This window comes from Narcine bancroftii, chromosome 4 (genome assembly GCF_036971445.1).
Source record: "Narcine bancroftii isolate sNarBan1 chromosome 4, sNarBan1.hap1, whole genome shotgun sequence".
Classification (NCBI taxonomy): domain Eukaryota; kingdom Metazoa; phylum Chordata; class Chondrichthyes; order Torpediniformes; family Narcinidae; genus Narcine; species Narcine bancroftii.
This window is the reverse complement of record NC_091472.1, coordinates 278668620-278682834: the sequence shown is the minus strand read 5'-3', so window position 1 is coordinate 278682834 and position 14215 is coordinate 278668620. Positions and strand designations below refer to the sequence as shown.

Here is a 14215-nt window from a genome sequence, read left to right as displayed (position 1 = left end):
AGAAGTGACTCATGATTTGGATTGTCAAATTCTGTAAGAGCACATCAGATGTTTGACATATCTACTTGCCTAGGTGAGTGTGGATCCAACCACACTGATAAAGTTTAGCACCTCTCAGTACTCCACAAAACACCCCAGTTATTCAGCATCGTATAATTTAATCTTCTGATCAAAGGTCGCATTGCATATTTCTACAAAAGGTGCAGCAGTTATAAATCAAGGGTTCATTGGCATTTCTGTCCAGTCTTCTAACCTTCATCTCCTTCATCTACAAAGGGCAGCACATGATGGGAACATTACCATCTCCATATTTCCTTCATGCTATTGACCATCCCAATCTGGAAATATATGTATTGCTGTTCTTTTAAATTTCTGAGTTAAGGTCCGAAACTTCCTACCCAACTAATGTCGGGATACCTTCACAACATGCCATATAGTGACTCAGGAGAACAATAGAAAGTAAGTCAAAAAAGGAATTAAACGCAGGCCTTGTTACTGATATTCACAGCCCATAAAAAGCATGGAATGATAAGCGCAGATATCACCAAGTCAGCTGCCTGGGATACTTGCATTCACGCCATGCGAACTTTTATTTCTCTTCATGCTTGGAACCTAAATATTTTTTTATTAAAACTGTCTCATAATTTTGTGATAATTGCATGTGTAATTTAAATTGCAAATTAATAGAATGTTCACAAGCCACATCCAAATGTTCTTTTCACCAGAAACATGAAAGCAAAGTTGGATTAATTCAACTGATCACTACATTGACATACAAAACTTCAATTGAATACACCTTGTGAAAATACAAATTTTATTTTTCAGTCTGCTTGCATCCTCTGCTCAAAACAGCTTGAGTGTAATTTTCTGAAAATTCGGCAAAGCACAAAATGACCCCACATTTGCTCATTTTGATCAATCAAAATGAAAGAATAACTTGTACTTGGTGAAATATCTGAATGTAGGTTAGGATATTACAATGTCCTAATAGTTTAATGAGGTTTGATAAAACCAGATCTGTTTCCAACCTGTGAATATCACTTTGCTTCATAAAATGTATTTTCCCACCTGATGATAAACCCACAATTATGATGATATTTAATAACTGATGTGTTGTATCAATCCTCAGGGAGGTGTGTGCAGCTGTGAAAAAGGTTACATGGAAGTAATGACTCCTTATGGATTTCTTGATTATTGTGCAAAGATCCCCATGCTTGAGGAGAAGAAAGCTGATGTTAAAACCAACATGGGAAAGAACAAACTAAGCAATTCAAAATTCCAGGGATTTTTTAAAGGATGGTCCATTGAACCTTTTCATCCAGGTAATAATTTTGCTAACAAACTAAGCAAGAGAGACAGGATTGTGGAATTGGTGCATTTACTACTGAAATTGGCTGGCCAATATTTAAATATAGATTAAGCAAATGTTGGAAGAAAAGAGGAGGAAGCTTGAATGGGAATTGGATTACTTATGAACAAAAAGTGTTCTTGGTGAGTTTTTTATGAGGGGGAACCATACTAAAATGAATATTATGGCAGGCTAGAAATTCATTAATCTTGAGATATGGACTTTGAGTGAGAGTTTAGTACACAAGACCAATGGGCTTAAAGACAGTTTCTTCCTCATAGTCATCAGGCTCCTGAATATACCAGAACTATCAGAATGAATGTTAGAGGTAATCTGCTAGACTGCTCACAGAAGACTCCTTCTCACTGTACTAGATAATAATAATGCGACAAATAACTTCAAACAATAAGAAAAAAAAATCACATTGTCTGCTGCAACTCCTATCGCTTATTTTTGTCTCTATGTGGAAAATAATGGTGTTGTAATTGACAAGAAACTAGTTTGGCCTGGCCTTATAATTGCAGTTTTTGTGGGGAGGTCATTAAGGGGGGTGAGGGTGGTTGAATAGGACAAAAGGAAGCAGTGAAGGAATATTGTGGAGTTGGTGTGGGGAATTTTTGGGATTTCCCAGGAATCCTGTCTGGCTCATCACTAAAGTTTTCATGGTATGTCCAACAGTGGGAAAATATTTCTCCATGTCTGCTACCTTCTGTGGCTTTAATATCTAAAAACTTCTGGAAAAATAAATAATAGTCCTGCTTTAAGATTTCATGTTAAGGGATTCCCAGATGTTTCAGAATGAAGTGTTCAGGATTCCCAATATGTGTCCTATCTTTACAAAAAAGACTTGCAGGATCCTTTGTAAGTAAAAATCAAAAATAATCTTCAATATTATGTTTCAAATACTAATTGGTCAGTATATTCCCTCTTCACTGATCATAAGGGAAATTAGTATGATCAATGGTAGTGTTTCAATGCATATTAGTTATATAGGCAAACTTGTTGCTACATTTTTCCTTCATTGAGTAATATCATTGCATTTTCATTTTAATATTGATAAAGCCATATAGAAGAGCAATGGCCCTTGCTAAAAGAGTTTACCTTCGCAAAGAATATAATTTTAAAATTGATACTTGCAGCATTAAAGAAAACTCAATGGATGTAGTGAGGAATAATGTTTTTCTTTATCTTTACATTTCCAACCAGCCACATGTGGCTAAGAGTTTGCTGATAACTGTTGAAAAATTAGCTGTGCATGTAATGCCTTTTTGATCTACGATATTCATTTTCATGTGGTGCATTATATACCTTTCACATGTGTGTGGATTAAAAATCAGCTCCTGTATTGTATTTACCCACCCCCAGTCAGTAAATAATATTTTTAAAAGTCAATGGTGTTGGTATATAACAGTTTCTAATTAATTGGGAAAACAATCCAATGCTTGAGAGTAAATGAAATCTAAGATTAAAAAATATTTCATTCAGGGAAAGTTGGTAAGTTTATTTTCATTGATGCAGTTGTGATTGAAGTTCTCTGTCAAAACTAAATTATTTTATTGATGTGGGACAGAGGGATAATTTCTCTATCTAAGTCAAACTGTATTTAGTAAAAGTCATTACTATAGAAAAGTCATAAAAGTGAAAATAGGGTCTTGTTGAGAAAAGTTCATCTTAAATGACAAAGGGAACACAGCTGTGATGTTTAGATGGTATATCAAAGTGCTGTGGTTGAGAAGGACTATAATATTATACCTTATCATTTAATTTTGCATTTTATATTGAAGTCTGATTCTAGTCACCTCATTACAGGAAGGATGTGGAGGCTATGGAGAAGGTGCAGAGGAGATTTACCAGGATGGTGCCTGGATGCAGAATATGTCTTCTGAGGCCAGGTTAACAGGACTTTTCTCTTTGGAGTGAAGAAGGATGTGTGGTGACTTACTAGAGCTCTACAAGATTATAAGAGTCAGAGCTAGGGTGGACAGCCAGCACATTTTTCCTCAGGCGAGAGTAGTAAACACCAGCGGACATCTATATAAGGTGAGGGGATGAAATTTTATGGAAGATGCCAGGGGTAAGCTTTTTTTTTGTATATTTACATAGAGAGTAATGGGTGCCTGGAATGAATAGCCAGGGTTAGTGGTGGAGGTCGGTACAATAGGGACATTTAAAGACTTTTAGCCAGACACATGGATGCAAAAAAAAAAGAGGGTTATGGGTGTGAGGAAGGTAAGGTTGAGTTTGTTGTGTAGATTTGTATGGATCAAAACAACATCGTGGACTGAAGTGCTCGTACTGTGCTGTATGAATAGAGCACCCATTTTATCTCTTCATGAAGCCAAGCCAAAGACAGAAGAAAAGACAAAGACCTGAAAGAGTAATTCAATCTTACAAAAGGTTCAAATGAAAAAAAATATTAAGAGAAATATGCATTTATTTCATTTTTTGTTTAGAAAATGATATAACTAATGTTTTATTTTCACAATTTATTTTCTCATTCTTCTGACTAACATTTATTGAAATAGGCCTTTTTATTGAATTGAGTAATTTGACATCTGAAGCACCAAGGTTGTATTTTCCATTTGAAATCCACTATTACATTTCCACAATTTGCAGTCAACAAGTTCTGACTTGTCACCCATCAATGCAAACTAAAGGCGCATGCAAGTCCAAATCAAAGTTGATTTCCATGAAAGGAAGAAACATTTCTGTTGCATCTTAAGCATTTACCTTAAGCTATCACATTTTACACCGAGTGCAGAGCTTCTGAATGCAGGCAATTTTCACACAGCAAGCTCTCATAAACACCCACGTACTCATGGCTTTACAGTTTGAATTGGTAATTTTGAGCAGAGGCCAGGACACTTCTTCATATTCACTTTTGTTTGTTGACAGGCTTTATTTTTACCCTGTAATCTGAGGGCTGGCTTCTCCAGCGGCAGTGCAACATCCAGTTACAATCAGTGTTCAGCTTTTAATTACATCATATGATTAATCTCTTCAGTTTACATTATGTTTATTTTCAATTTATAAGATACAAAACACTTGAGACAATATGGTGCAATAACTAATATACCTACAACAATATACATCCTGTACCTACTTGCTATAATAACTCATTTTCTTTAATTAACTTTTCTCTTTATTTTCTTAAAATGTTTAACTTAAATAATACAAGTTTCCGGTACTGGCACAAGACTTCAATTCAGAGCTACCCAAGTACAAATCCCAACATAACATAATAATAATAATTAATAATGATACTCAGAGATGTCCTGTAATGTTCTGAAGTCCTTCTGCTGAGTAAATTTGTCATTCTTATGTGGTCTGTCTGAGATGTGAAATATTTAGATAGTCACATAATTTTCAACCCCATATTCTCGAATAATATTTATGGATGTGAGCTGAATGCTTGTCTTCCAATGATATCCCGACCTAAATAATCCTTTGGTGCTGTTAATTTGTTGATGTCATTGTTAAGACTCCTGATTTTTTCATTTCTACTGCAGCCTAGAATTGGAGTCAGTTTCATTTATTTTCTGGGGCTGCCTTCTTTTCAATTGTGCTTGGCTTAGCGGCATCAATCTTCTTGATAACTTTACCTGGATTCAGGCTTTACTACTGGATCCTGTACATGAACTGCTTATTTACTTTATAACCTGCCTAACGCTGTGGTTGTTGTAGTGTCTTTTTAAAACTTGTACATTAGTCAGCCATTGTCTCATTTCGTTTTGACATTGAGAAAAATAATTATTCTGTTCCTTCTGACACTCAGTAGGTCCGATGGCAATCACATATCACTCTAAAAAATTGTAACTCAGCGAAATAGGAAGTTATTTTTGGTTCTGTTTGTGTTTGTAATTGTATCCTTGACATTTGTATATAAAAACATAAGAAATAGGAACAGGAGTAGGCCATCTGGCCCATCAAGCCTGCTCCACCATTCAATGAGATCATGGTTGATCAGATGCTAGGCTGATCTCCACCTTTTCCGTTTCCCCATATCCCTTAATTCTCCTACTATGTAAAACTCCATCCAACCTTGTCTTAAGTATATTTACGGAGGTAATCTTCTCTGCTTCAATGGGCAGCAAATTCCATAGATTCACCACCCTCTAGGAACAGCAGTTTCTCCTCCTCTCCATCCTAAACCTACTACACTGAAACTTGAGGTTATGTCCCCAAGTTCTAGTCTCCTCCCCACCCCACCCCACCAATGGAAACAACACTTGCATCTATCTAATTTATACCTTCCATAGTTTTATGTTTCTATATGAGTGAGTACAGTCCCAGATGACTCAATCTCTCCTAACCCCCTCATCTCTGGAATCAACCTGGTGAACCTCTTCTGCACCACCTCCAAGGCAAGTATATCCTTCCTCAAATAAGGAGACCAGAACCATACACTGTTTGTGAAACAGTGCCCTCTTGGATAGTGTGATGTGTTGAATTGCAAATCTTCTCAATTCTCCAGGAGTTAACTGAGTTCCATTTTCAAACTCCAGTTTCTCGAGATTCACATGACACTGGTAACTGTTGTCACTCTTGTACCTACATATTTCTGATGAAGAAGAACAAAAACAAAGAGGTACCATTCTTGGCTATGTGTTAATTAGTGAGCTCTCACAGAATGCCATGCCTAAGATGGTAGCTCCAAATCTATTGTCTCTTCATTTAGTTGCATTTATCTAACATACATTTCAGGCTTTAGTGAGGTTCTGAATTCTCTTCTTATTGGTTTAGTGTCTCAATTAAGCCAGTCAGGCCCCATTTTGCAAATATTTTCTTCCATCTTTTGTAGGCCACTCTGGAATTACTTGCTGGGAATGTATTGATTAATCCCCATATCTGTCAATCTCTTTCATATTACACAGTCTAGATTATATTGAATTTGAGTTCTTATTATCTCATGACTGACATAATGTGCACTTGTCAGCATTATTTATTTTCCTGATTTGTAATTCAGTGTGAATTCAAAACTGTGATATCTCATGAATAGTTCTTGTATTCCTGTCTTTCATCACAGGTTTTTTTATTCTTCATTTGTTTAAGTGATTAATTATTGATTTGCGCCAGGAATTATCTTGAATACATGTAGAAGATGAGGTGAGGAAAACCCTGTCCAAGGAAAACCTTCACAAGGCAGCAAGTTCAGACAATGTAGCTGGTCGTGTACTGTAGGACGGCACACAACAATTGATGGAGGTCTTCACAGACATCTTGAACACCTCACTGCAGCAGTCCTTCATTCCTGCCGGGTTCAAGACTGCTACCATCATCCCATTACCCAAGAGGATGGCAATAAACAGGCCTCAATAACCACCATCCTATGGCATTGACCTCCACCATTATAAAAAGCTTTGCGCATCTGGTGATGGAACGCATTAAAGCACACCTACCAGGGGCACTGGATCAATTTCAATTTGTCTGCATAAGAAGCCATTCGACAGACAATGTTATTGCTTTGCTGCTTCACTCCATCCTGGAGAACGGTGCCTCATACATATGCCAGGCTGCTGTTCATCAACTTCAGCATGTCATTTAATATGATCATTCCTCAGAGGCTGATGGAGAAGCTGTCCTCACTGGGATTCAACAACCCTCTCTGTAACTGGATCCTGGACTTCATAATGGAAAGACCATAGTCTGTCCGGGTCAGTAGCAGAATATTGAACACTGTCATACCTGAGGGCTGTGTGCTCAACCCGCTCCTGTACACACTACTGACCCACAACTGCATCTTCAGATCCAGCTCCAACAGCGTCATAGAGTTTGCAGATAACACAATAGTAGTTGGGCTCATCAGCAACAACGATGAGTCGCACTACAGAGAAGGGGTGGAAAATATAATAAAATGCTCCGAGATTAACAACCTGAGTCTCAATATGGTCAAGATGAAGCAGATGATTGTGGACTTTAGGAGGAGCAGGAACAATCACCTTCCTCTATACATCAACTCTGTGGTAGAAGGAGTGGAGAGCACCATGTTCCTTGGGGTTCACTTAACTAGTGACCTATTGTGAACACTCAACACTCCTCACAGTGACCACACTTACTGAGAAGACTGAAGCGGGCAAAGCTATCAGCCACCATTATGTCAACCTTCTATAGGAGCTCTACTGAGGGGGTCCTGGCCAGCTGCATCACAGTTTGGTTCAGTTACTGCAGAGAAATGGATCATTGGTCAACCCACAGGACCATAAAAGTGGCAGTGAGGATCACTGGAGTCTCCATCTGGCCCCCCCCCCCACCCCAACCCCCATCAACATGATCTACCAGGATCGCTCTCTGAAGATGGCACATAAAATCATTGAGAACTCCTTCCGACCTGCACACAGCATCTTTCAGCTGCTCCCATTGAGCCAGATCCACCAGGCTGAGGAACAGCTTCTTCCCACGGGCAGTGAGAATGTTGAAGGACCAAAGGAACTCTTCATGCTAACTATCCAAGACTCATTTGTACAAAGCAATTTTTTTTTTAGATATACCTGTCTTGCATCTGTACTGCTTGTATGTGTGTTAAATCTGGTGGTATGTCCGCACGTTTTTGTACCAAAGACCAGAGAATGCAGTTTCGTCCAGTTTTACCTGTACAATCAGATGACAATAAACTTGACTTGAGAATGTCTCACATCCATAAATTGCTGTTGATTCTTAGTCTGTGAATATTCTGTACATATTGTATTTCTGCTGACATCAGTTCTTTAGTTGCAAATGTTATCAGCTTGTCATCTTTCATTGGTGCTGCTGTTGATCCCTTAAGAAAGGCCATCTACTGCAAAATGACAGGGTTTTTTTTCTGCTGTCGTAGAACAGCTTCATCTCAGAAAAACTCACAACAATGGTATGTGAACGCTGGTATTCAGCTATCCTTTCCATTAGTTCTCTCAGGTTTGATGTACTCCCTGTGATGTGAGACATATGTGAATTCATGTCAAATGGAATGTTGGCTGGCCTTCATTGCAAGAGAGATTGAATTGAAGAGCAGGGAGGTTCTACTGCAATCATAAAGGGTACTGGTGAGTCTGCACTTGGATTAGTGTGTGCAATTCTGGTCTCCTTACTTGAAAATGGATGAATGAGGGCTCAAGCTCAAAACATTAGTTATATATCTTTACCTCCTATGGATGCTGTAAGACCCATTGAGTTCTTTCAGCATTTTTATCCTTTTACTGCCATCACAGCAGCTGCAGATTTTCATGTTTCACTCATTGAGAAAATTAAACTGGCTTTTGAGGTGGTTCAGAGAAGGTTCACCAGTTTGATCCCAGACATGAAGGGGTAAGCCTTGTGATAGTTCAGATTCTATCACCAATGTGTATATGTACATAGGTACAGATGGTAGTGTAAGATGACTGTGACTGGCTGAGAGTATAGCCACACCTACTGGTAGGTCTTAAAGGAGTGCTCCAAGCCAGACCAGGTCACTCTGGACTGGTCGACCTACTTGTGTTAGGCTCCAGTCTTTTAGTTAATAAAAGCCTTGGTTTGGATCAACAAGTCTTTGGTTCTTTCGACGCGCATTACAAACCTATAAGGAATGATCACGTTGCCTGAGACAATACTTGCTGGAATTATGAAGAATTATTGGGAAACTTATAGAAGCATATAAAGTTCTGAGAGCGATAGGTAAGAATTATTTTTCTACTGTTATGCAACTAGGGAACATAGATTTGGGGGAGTAGATTTAGGACGGAGATGAGGAACTGCTTTTCTTGGAGAGCAGAGAATCTGTGGTTTTGTCTGCCCCAGGAAGCAGTAGAGGCTTCCTCATTAAATGTATTTAAGACATAGTTGGATAGGTTTTTTACCTTATAGGGGAATTAAAAGTTATGTAGAAAAGGCAGGTAGGTGGAACTGAGTCTGCAGCTAGATTAGCCATGATCTTATTGAATGGCAGAGCAGACTCTTGCTCCCATTTCTTATGTTCTTGTCTCTTAGATTTCTCTGAGATATCTTCATTCCTTCCTGCCATGATTTGCTATGATCTGAGCTTGACTGAACTTTCTCTGGTAAATGTACCATTCAAAAGAGCTGACATATTATTTTCCAAATACAACATTAGGGTTTAATTTGTAGCCACCTTTTTGCTTAATCATCTCATCTTGCTCAACTCCGAAGCCTGTGTTTGATCTGTTTAATTGATTCCTCTCCAAAGCTTGTTAATGTGTTGCAGCAGGGTATCAATGGGAGATTGACACTTCTGGGGGAAGTTGATTGGGTGTTATTTGAAGGAGATTAACAGGTGGCAAATACTGGTATGTGCTTTGTCTCATGTCCCATTTAAATGAAATTTGCTTTTGTCAATTAGAAGTTAGAATATTACATCAACCGGTATATGCATGTGTGCGTTATATAAAAATATTTTTACACAATTTATGATTTTCTGTGTATTATGAGTGAAAATATGATATATACCGGTATTAATCATTTATATTTCATTTTTATCACATTGATACACATTTTTCATTTCAGTTCTGAAGGAATCTTTTAAGATATTACTTCTGTGATCCAAAGATGACTAGGAAGAGACAAATGGGGGAAAATGTTAGTAGTTAGGAGTTATTCTGTTATAGCTAATTACTAGAAAATTTCACCTTGGGAATGTCAAGTGAAAGGGAGAATTTGCAATCAACAATAAAGCAAGCACACTCGATGTGGATAATTCCTGAGAAAGATTTAATGATTTTTGTCCCAAGAAATCTTCTGATGCCTATTGCATTATATATCAGTTATGTGACAGGCTTGAAGAGCCACCAATTACATTGTGAATGTTTACAGATGGTGTTTCTGGAAGCAAAAAGAATGAAATATAATGTTTTGCATTCAAATTTGTGCTTTTCCTCAGCTAAAAGTGTGTTTATTGTGAGGGAGGAGTGGGAGAGTGGACTAATCTGGGGTCTTGTACCTATAGTTAAAGGTAGGGAGTGTGGATGAGATTGGGGAAGTGAGTGCAAATTTCATCTGGAAAGATTGGGGACGAGTAGTGTCTGAGGGAAATAGGATCAAGGGTTTGGGTTGGAAATTATAAGTGGTTGGAGGAGGAGATTGGGTGTTTGGAATGGGGCTGGGGGGTCTAGACATTTGGAGTGATAACTGGAAGTTATGGCATTAAAAGGTTGGCTGGACAAGAACTGGGTCTGTGTCCTGGAAGAACAAGGGTGGATGACAGAAGAGCTCAAAGGGAAGTTTAGATTTCCCAGACTATCAGTGCACTGCAAAAGATCTAGTTATCATGGAAGTGCCAAATGATAGCTGTTGAATGTATATAATGGCTATCCCACCCTGCTCCACTGACCAGGAACAATAGAAATGTTGCATCATTAGTTTCTGACTTACCCTAAATATACATAATTTAATCAAGATTATAATAAAATCAATTTATTCTGTGAAAATATTTCCTTTTAATTTGTCCCACTGCTGGCAAGTCTAGGTTATTTTGTAAATCTATATATAATGAGTAAGTGAAAGAATAGTCCTACAGTGGTGATGGGTGGAGAATGTTTGGGTATTTATCCATTCCTGATGAACGATCAATAGTGTGATGTGAAGGAGATGTAAAAGTTGACAAGTGCATGCGAAAATTCATTTTCTTTTAGTTCCTGTCAGAATATTCACAATAGTCTAATTGCAATTGATATTATTTGCTGGTGAAATTACAAAACTCTGCTTATCCAGCAACCTTTCCCAAAGCTGAGAGAATACTATTTACTTGGCAGCAATTGTTTTCTTCCTCCTTCACCAACTTTGTTTCTCCATGTGAGCTGGTCAGTGGCTCCATCCATGAGAATGCATTTGGTTATTTCATCTGCCTTGATAACTTTCAAAATTAGGGCTTCAATGTTAAAATGACTATGTACCATTTCACAGAACCAATCATTTTCCCGTTCAGAATTCATGAGTTATTATTCTTTGAATAAAGAATATTCTTTCAGTAGCCTTGATAGAACACCAATTTCCAAAACATTGTTGTTAAGGGATGAGAAAATTGCAGCTTTTTTATCCACTTACTGGTTATTTTTCTCCCCCCAACTTAAAGATTCCATTATGTTGGGAGTTCTTTTTGTAGCTGTTCCAATTGGCATGTCTGAGCATCCGGTCTTCGTTTAGCGAAAGTCTGAAAATCGTGTAAACAAGTTGTTTCTTCTCCTCGCCACAATTTTTCAATGACCGAATCACCCCCTGATTGTTTATATTCTTTGAAGACTGGTGCATGAACTACCTTGTTTTTTAAATGTTAAACCAATTTAAACCAAACCTCTTATAGCATTTCATTTTCTTTGACAGATGGTAAGCCAAAGGTTTGGGTTTACGGAATATCGGCTGCTGTTGGAGTCCTCATTATTTTCATTACTGTCCTGTCATATATCATATGGTAAGCATAGAAGCACATAACAATTTTTATTTCTTATTACATGAGTTTTCGATATTCCTTATAGTAAATAATGTTCAGAAAGTAAGTGCTCTCACTTAGGTTGATTTTAATGTTTGTGAATAAATCACTAGTTCAGTAGCTATTGCATTTTGTAATTACAGAAACATTTCAGCTAAATGGCAGCATACTGTATTTTGCCTTGGTATTTATTCTGGGACTATTATATGTTCACATATTTTTAAGCAAATATAGTACAGTTGGTTATTCAATAAATTAGTGCTATTCTATTTTACCACATGGCAAAATAAGTTGTTTAAAAATTGGTTTAGATTGCTCATTGGAATCTGTCAGATTGCTAGCTTGCTCCATAGAATATGGAATCAATATAATTGTTAAATGTTGCAGGAATGGATGGCTTCAGTGGCCAACTCTGGCTGAACAAATTCAATCATCTTTCACAAATCTGGTCATCCAAATCTGCCTGCAACACTTCTGCTTAACTCTGATAAGGAAGCATTAACTCATTGCCTTTACAGCATCCTTCAAAACAAAGATGGGTATTCTATACAGATAAAAATTAATTTGGGTTATTGGAAACTGATACTAGTGTTAAGATAAAGCAATTGTAAAACAGCTGATATTTTAAACAAATTTTAACACTGCACTTGATGGATTTACATTGTATTCATATGTAAACATGAAGAATGAGCATGGCTTTGAACTCTCCCATTCATCAGAACCAGGCGGCACAGAATTAAATCATAGCGGTCCACTGCCCCATATGGTTCTCCAGATGAGTAATTCAGAGTGAAACATCAAGAATTTGGTTAATCTGGAAGCTTTTATAGAGACAGACCTCCAATGTTGTCCCATTTTCCCAGAAAAGTGCTCTCTATACCCCATAAAAAGAGTTTAGGTTGCTGCTCAACACTTTCTGCTTCCATTTGCAATCCCAAAGCTTTCCTGAACTCCTGGAGTCTTGTCTTTTTGTGGGTAATACTGTGAGGACAAGCATTTTTGGATGCCTGACATCCATCTCCAGGCTAGGTTACCATTTGAGTGCACCAAAGTTAAAATACCCTTTCTGAATCCTTTTGCTGGTATGTCTAATTTGATGCAATGTTTCTAAAATAGGTTTGCAATTTAGTATGGAGTTATTTTATTGTTGGAATAATGATTACAAACTTCCATTTCACTAATAACATATGAAATACTAGTTTCCTGAGTTTATCTTGTGCCTACGCAAATTGTTCAGGCAGGTCTGCCAGCCATTTAACTGGATCTCCCTCCCTCCCTCCCTCACTCTCACACACCCTCCCTCCCTCTCACACACACTCCCTCCCTCTCACCCTCCCTCCCTCTCACCCACCCTCCCTCTCACCCTCCCTCCCTCCCACCCACCCTCCTTCCCTCCCTCTCACCCTCCCTCCCTCTTACCCTCCCTCTCACGCTCCCTCCCTCTCAACATCCCTCTCTCTCACCCTCCCTCCCTCCCCCTCAACCTCCCTCCCTCCCTCTCTCCCTCCCTCCCTCCCTCTCTCTCACCCTCCCTCCCTCCCTCCCTCCCTCCCTCCCTCCCTCTCACCCTCCCTCCCTCTCACCCTCCCTCCCTCTCACCCTCCCTCCCTCTCACCCTCCCTCCCACTCTCCCTCCCTCCATCTCACCCTCCCTCTCACCCACACTCCCTCTCGCCCTCCCTCCCTCCCTCCCTCCCCCCTCTCACCCTCCCCCCTCCCTCACCCTCCCTCCCTCTCACCCTCCCTCCCTCCCTCTCACCCTCCCTCCCTCCCTCTCACCCTCCCTCCCTCCCTCTCACCCTCCCTCCCTCTCACCCTCCCTCCCATCCTCCCTCCCTCCCTCCATCCCTCTCACCCTCCCTCCCTCCCTCTCACCCTCCCTCCCTCCCTCTCACCCTCCCTCCCTCTCACCCTCCCTCTCACCCTCCCACCCTCCCTCCCTCCTTCCTTCTCACCCACCCACCCTCCCTACCTCCCTCCCTCTCACCCACCCACCCTCCCTCTCACCCTCCCTCCCTCCCTCTCACCCTCCCTCCCTCCCTCTCACCCTCCCTCCCTCCCTCTCACCCTCCCTCCCTCCCTCTCACCCTTCCTCCCTCCCTCTCACCCTCCCTCCCTCCCTCTCACCCTCCCTCCCTCCCTCTCACCCTCCCTCCCTCCCTCTCACCCTCCCTCCCTCTCACCCTCCCTCCCTCTCACCCTCCCTCCCTCCCTCTCACCCTCCCTCCCTCTCACCCTCCCTCCCATCCTCCCTCCCTCCCTCCATCCCTCTCACCCTCCCTCCCTCCCTCTCACCCTCCCTCCCTCCCTCTCACCCTCCCTCCCTCTCACCCTCCCACCCTCCCTCCCTCCTTCCTTCTCACCCACCCACCCTCCCTACCTCCCTCCCTCTCACCCACCCACCCTCCCTCTCACCCTCCCTCCCTCCCTCTCACCCTCCCTCCCTCCCTCTCACCCTCCCTCCCTCCCTCTCA

General features: G+C 40.2%; 1 protein-coding gene and 1 long non-coding RNA gene across 5 annotated transcripts in view; one reads left to right on the top strand and one right to left on the bottom strand.

Annotated features, from left to right (window-relative positions):
- LOC138762007 (uncharacterized) overlaps positions 1-14215 on the bottom strand; it is a 146083-nt gene that overhangs the window by 7132 nt on the left and 124736 nt on the right. The gene's annotated exons all lie outside the window — the stretch shown is intronic.
- Positions 1-14215, top strand: part of thsd7ba (thrombospondin, type I, domain containing 7Ba) — a 1034072-nt gene that overhangs the window by 1019074 nt on the left and 783 nt on the right. For 3 of the 4 annotated variants that reach the window (XM_069935130.1, XM_069935128.1, XM_069935129.1), the window contains 2 exons: positions 1130-1322; positions 11636-11723. In XM_069935130.1, coding sequence (XP_069791231.1) covers positions 1130-1322; positions 11636-11723 — 281 coding nt within the window. Of the gene's footprint in view, positions 1-1129; positions 1323-11635; positions 11724-14215 lie in introns of those variants that run through there. The other variant, XM_069935131.1, reaches the window with a different exon arrangement.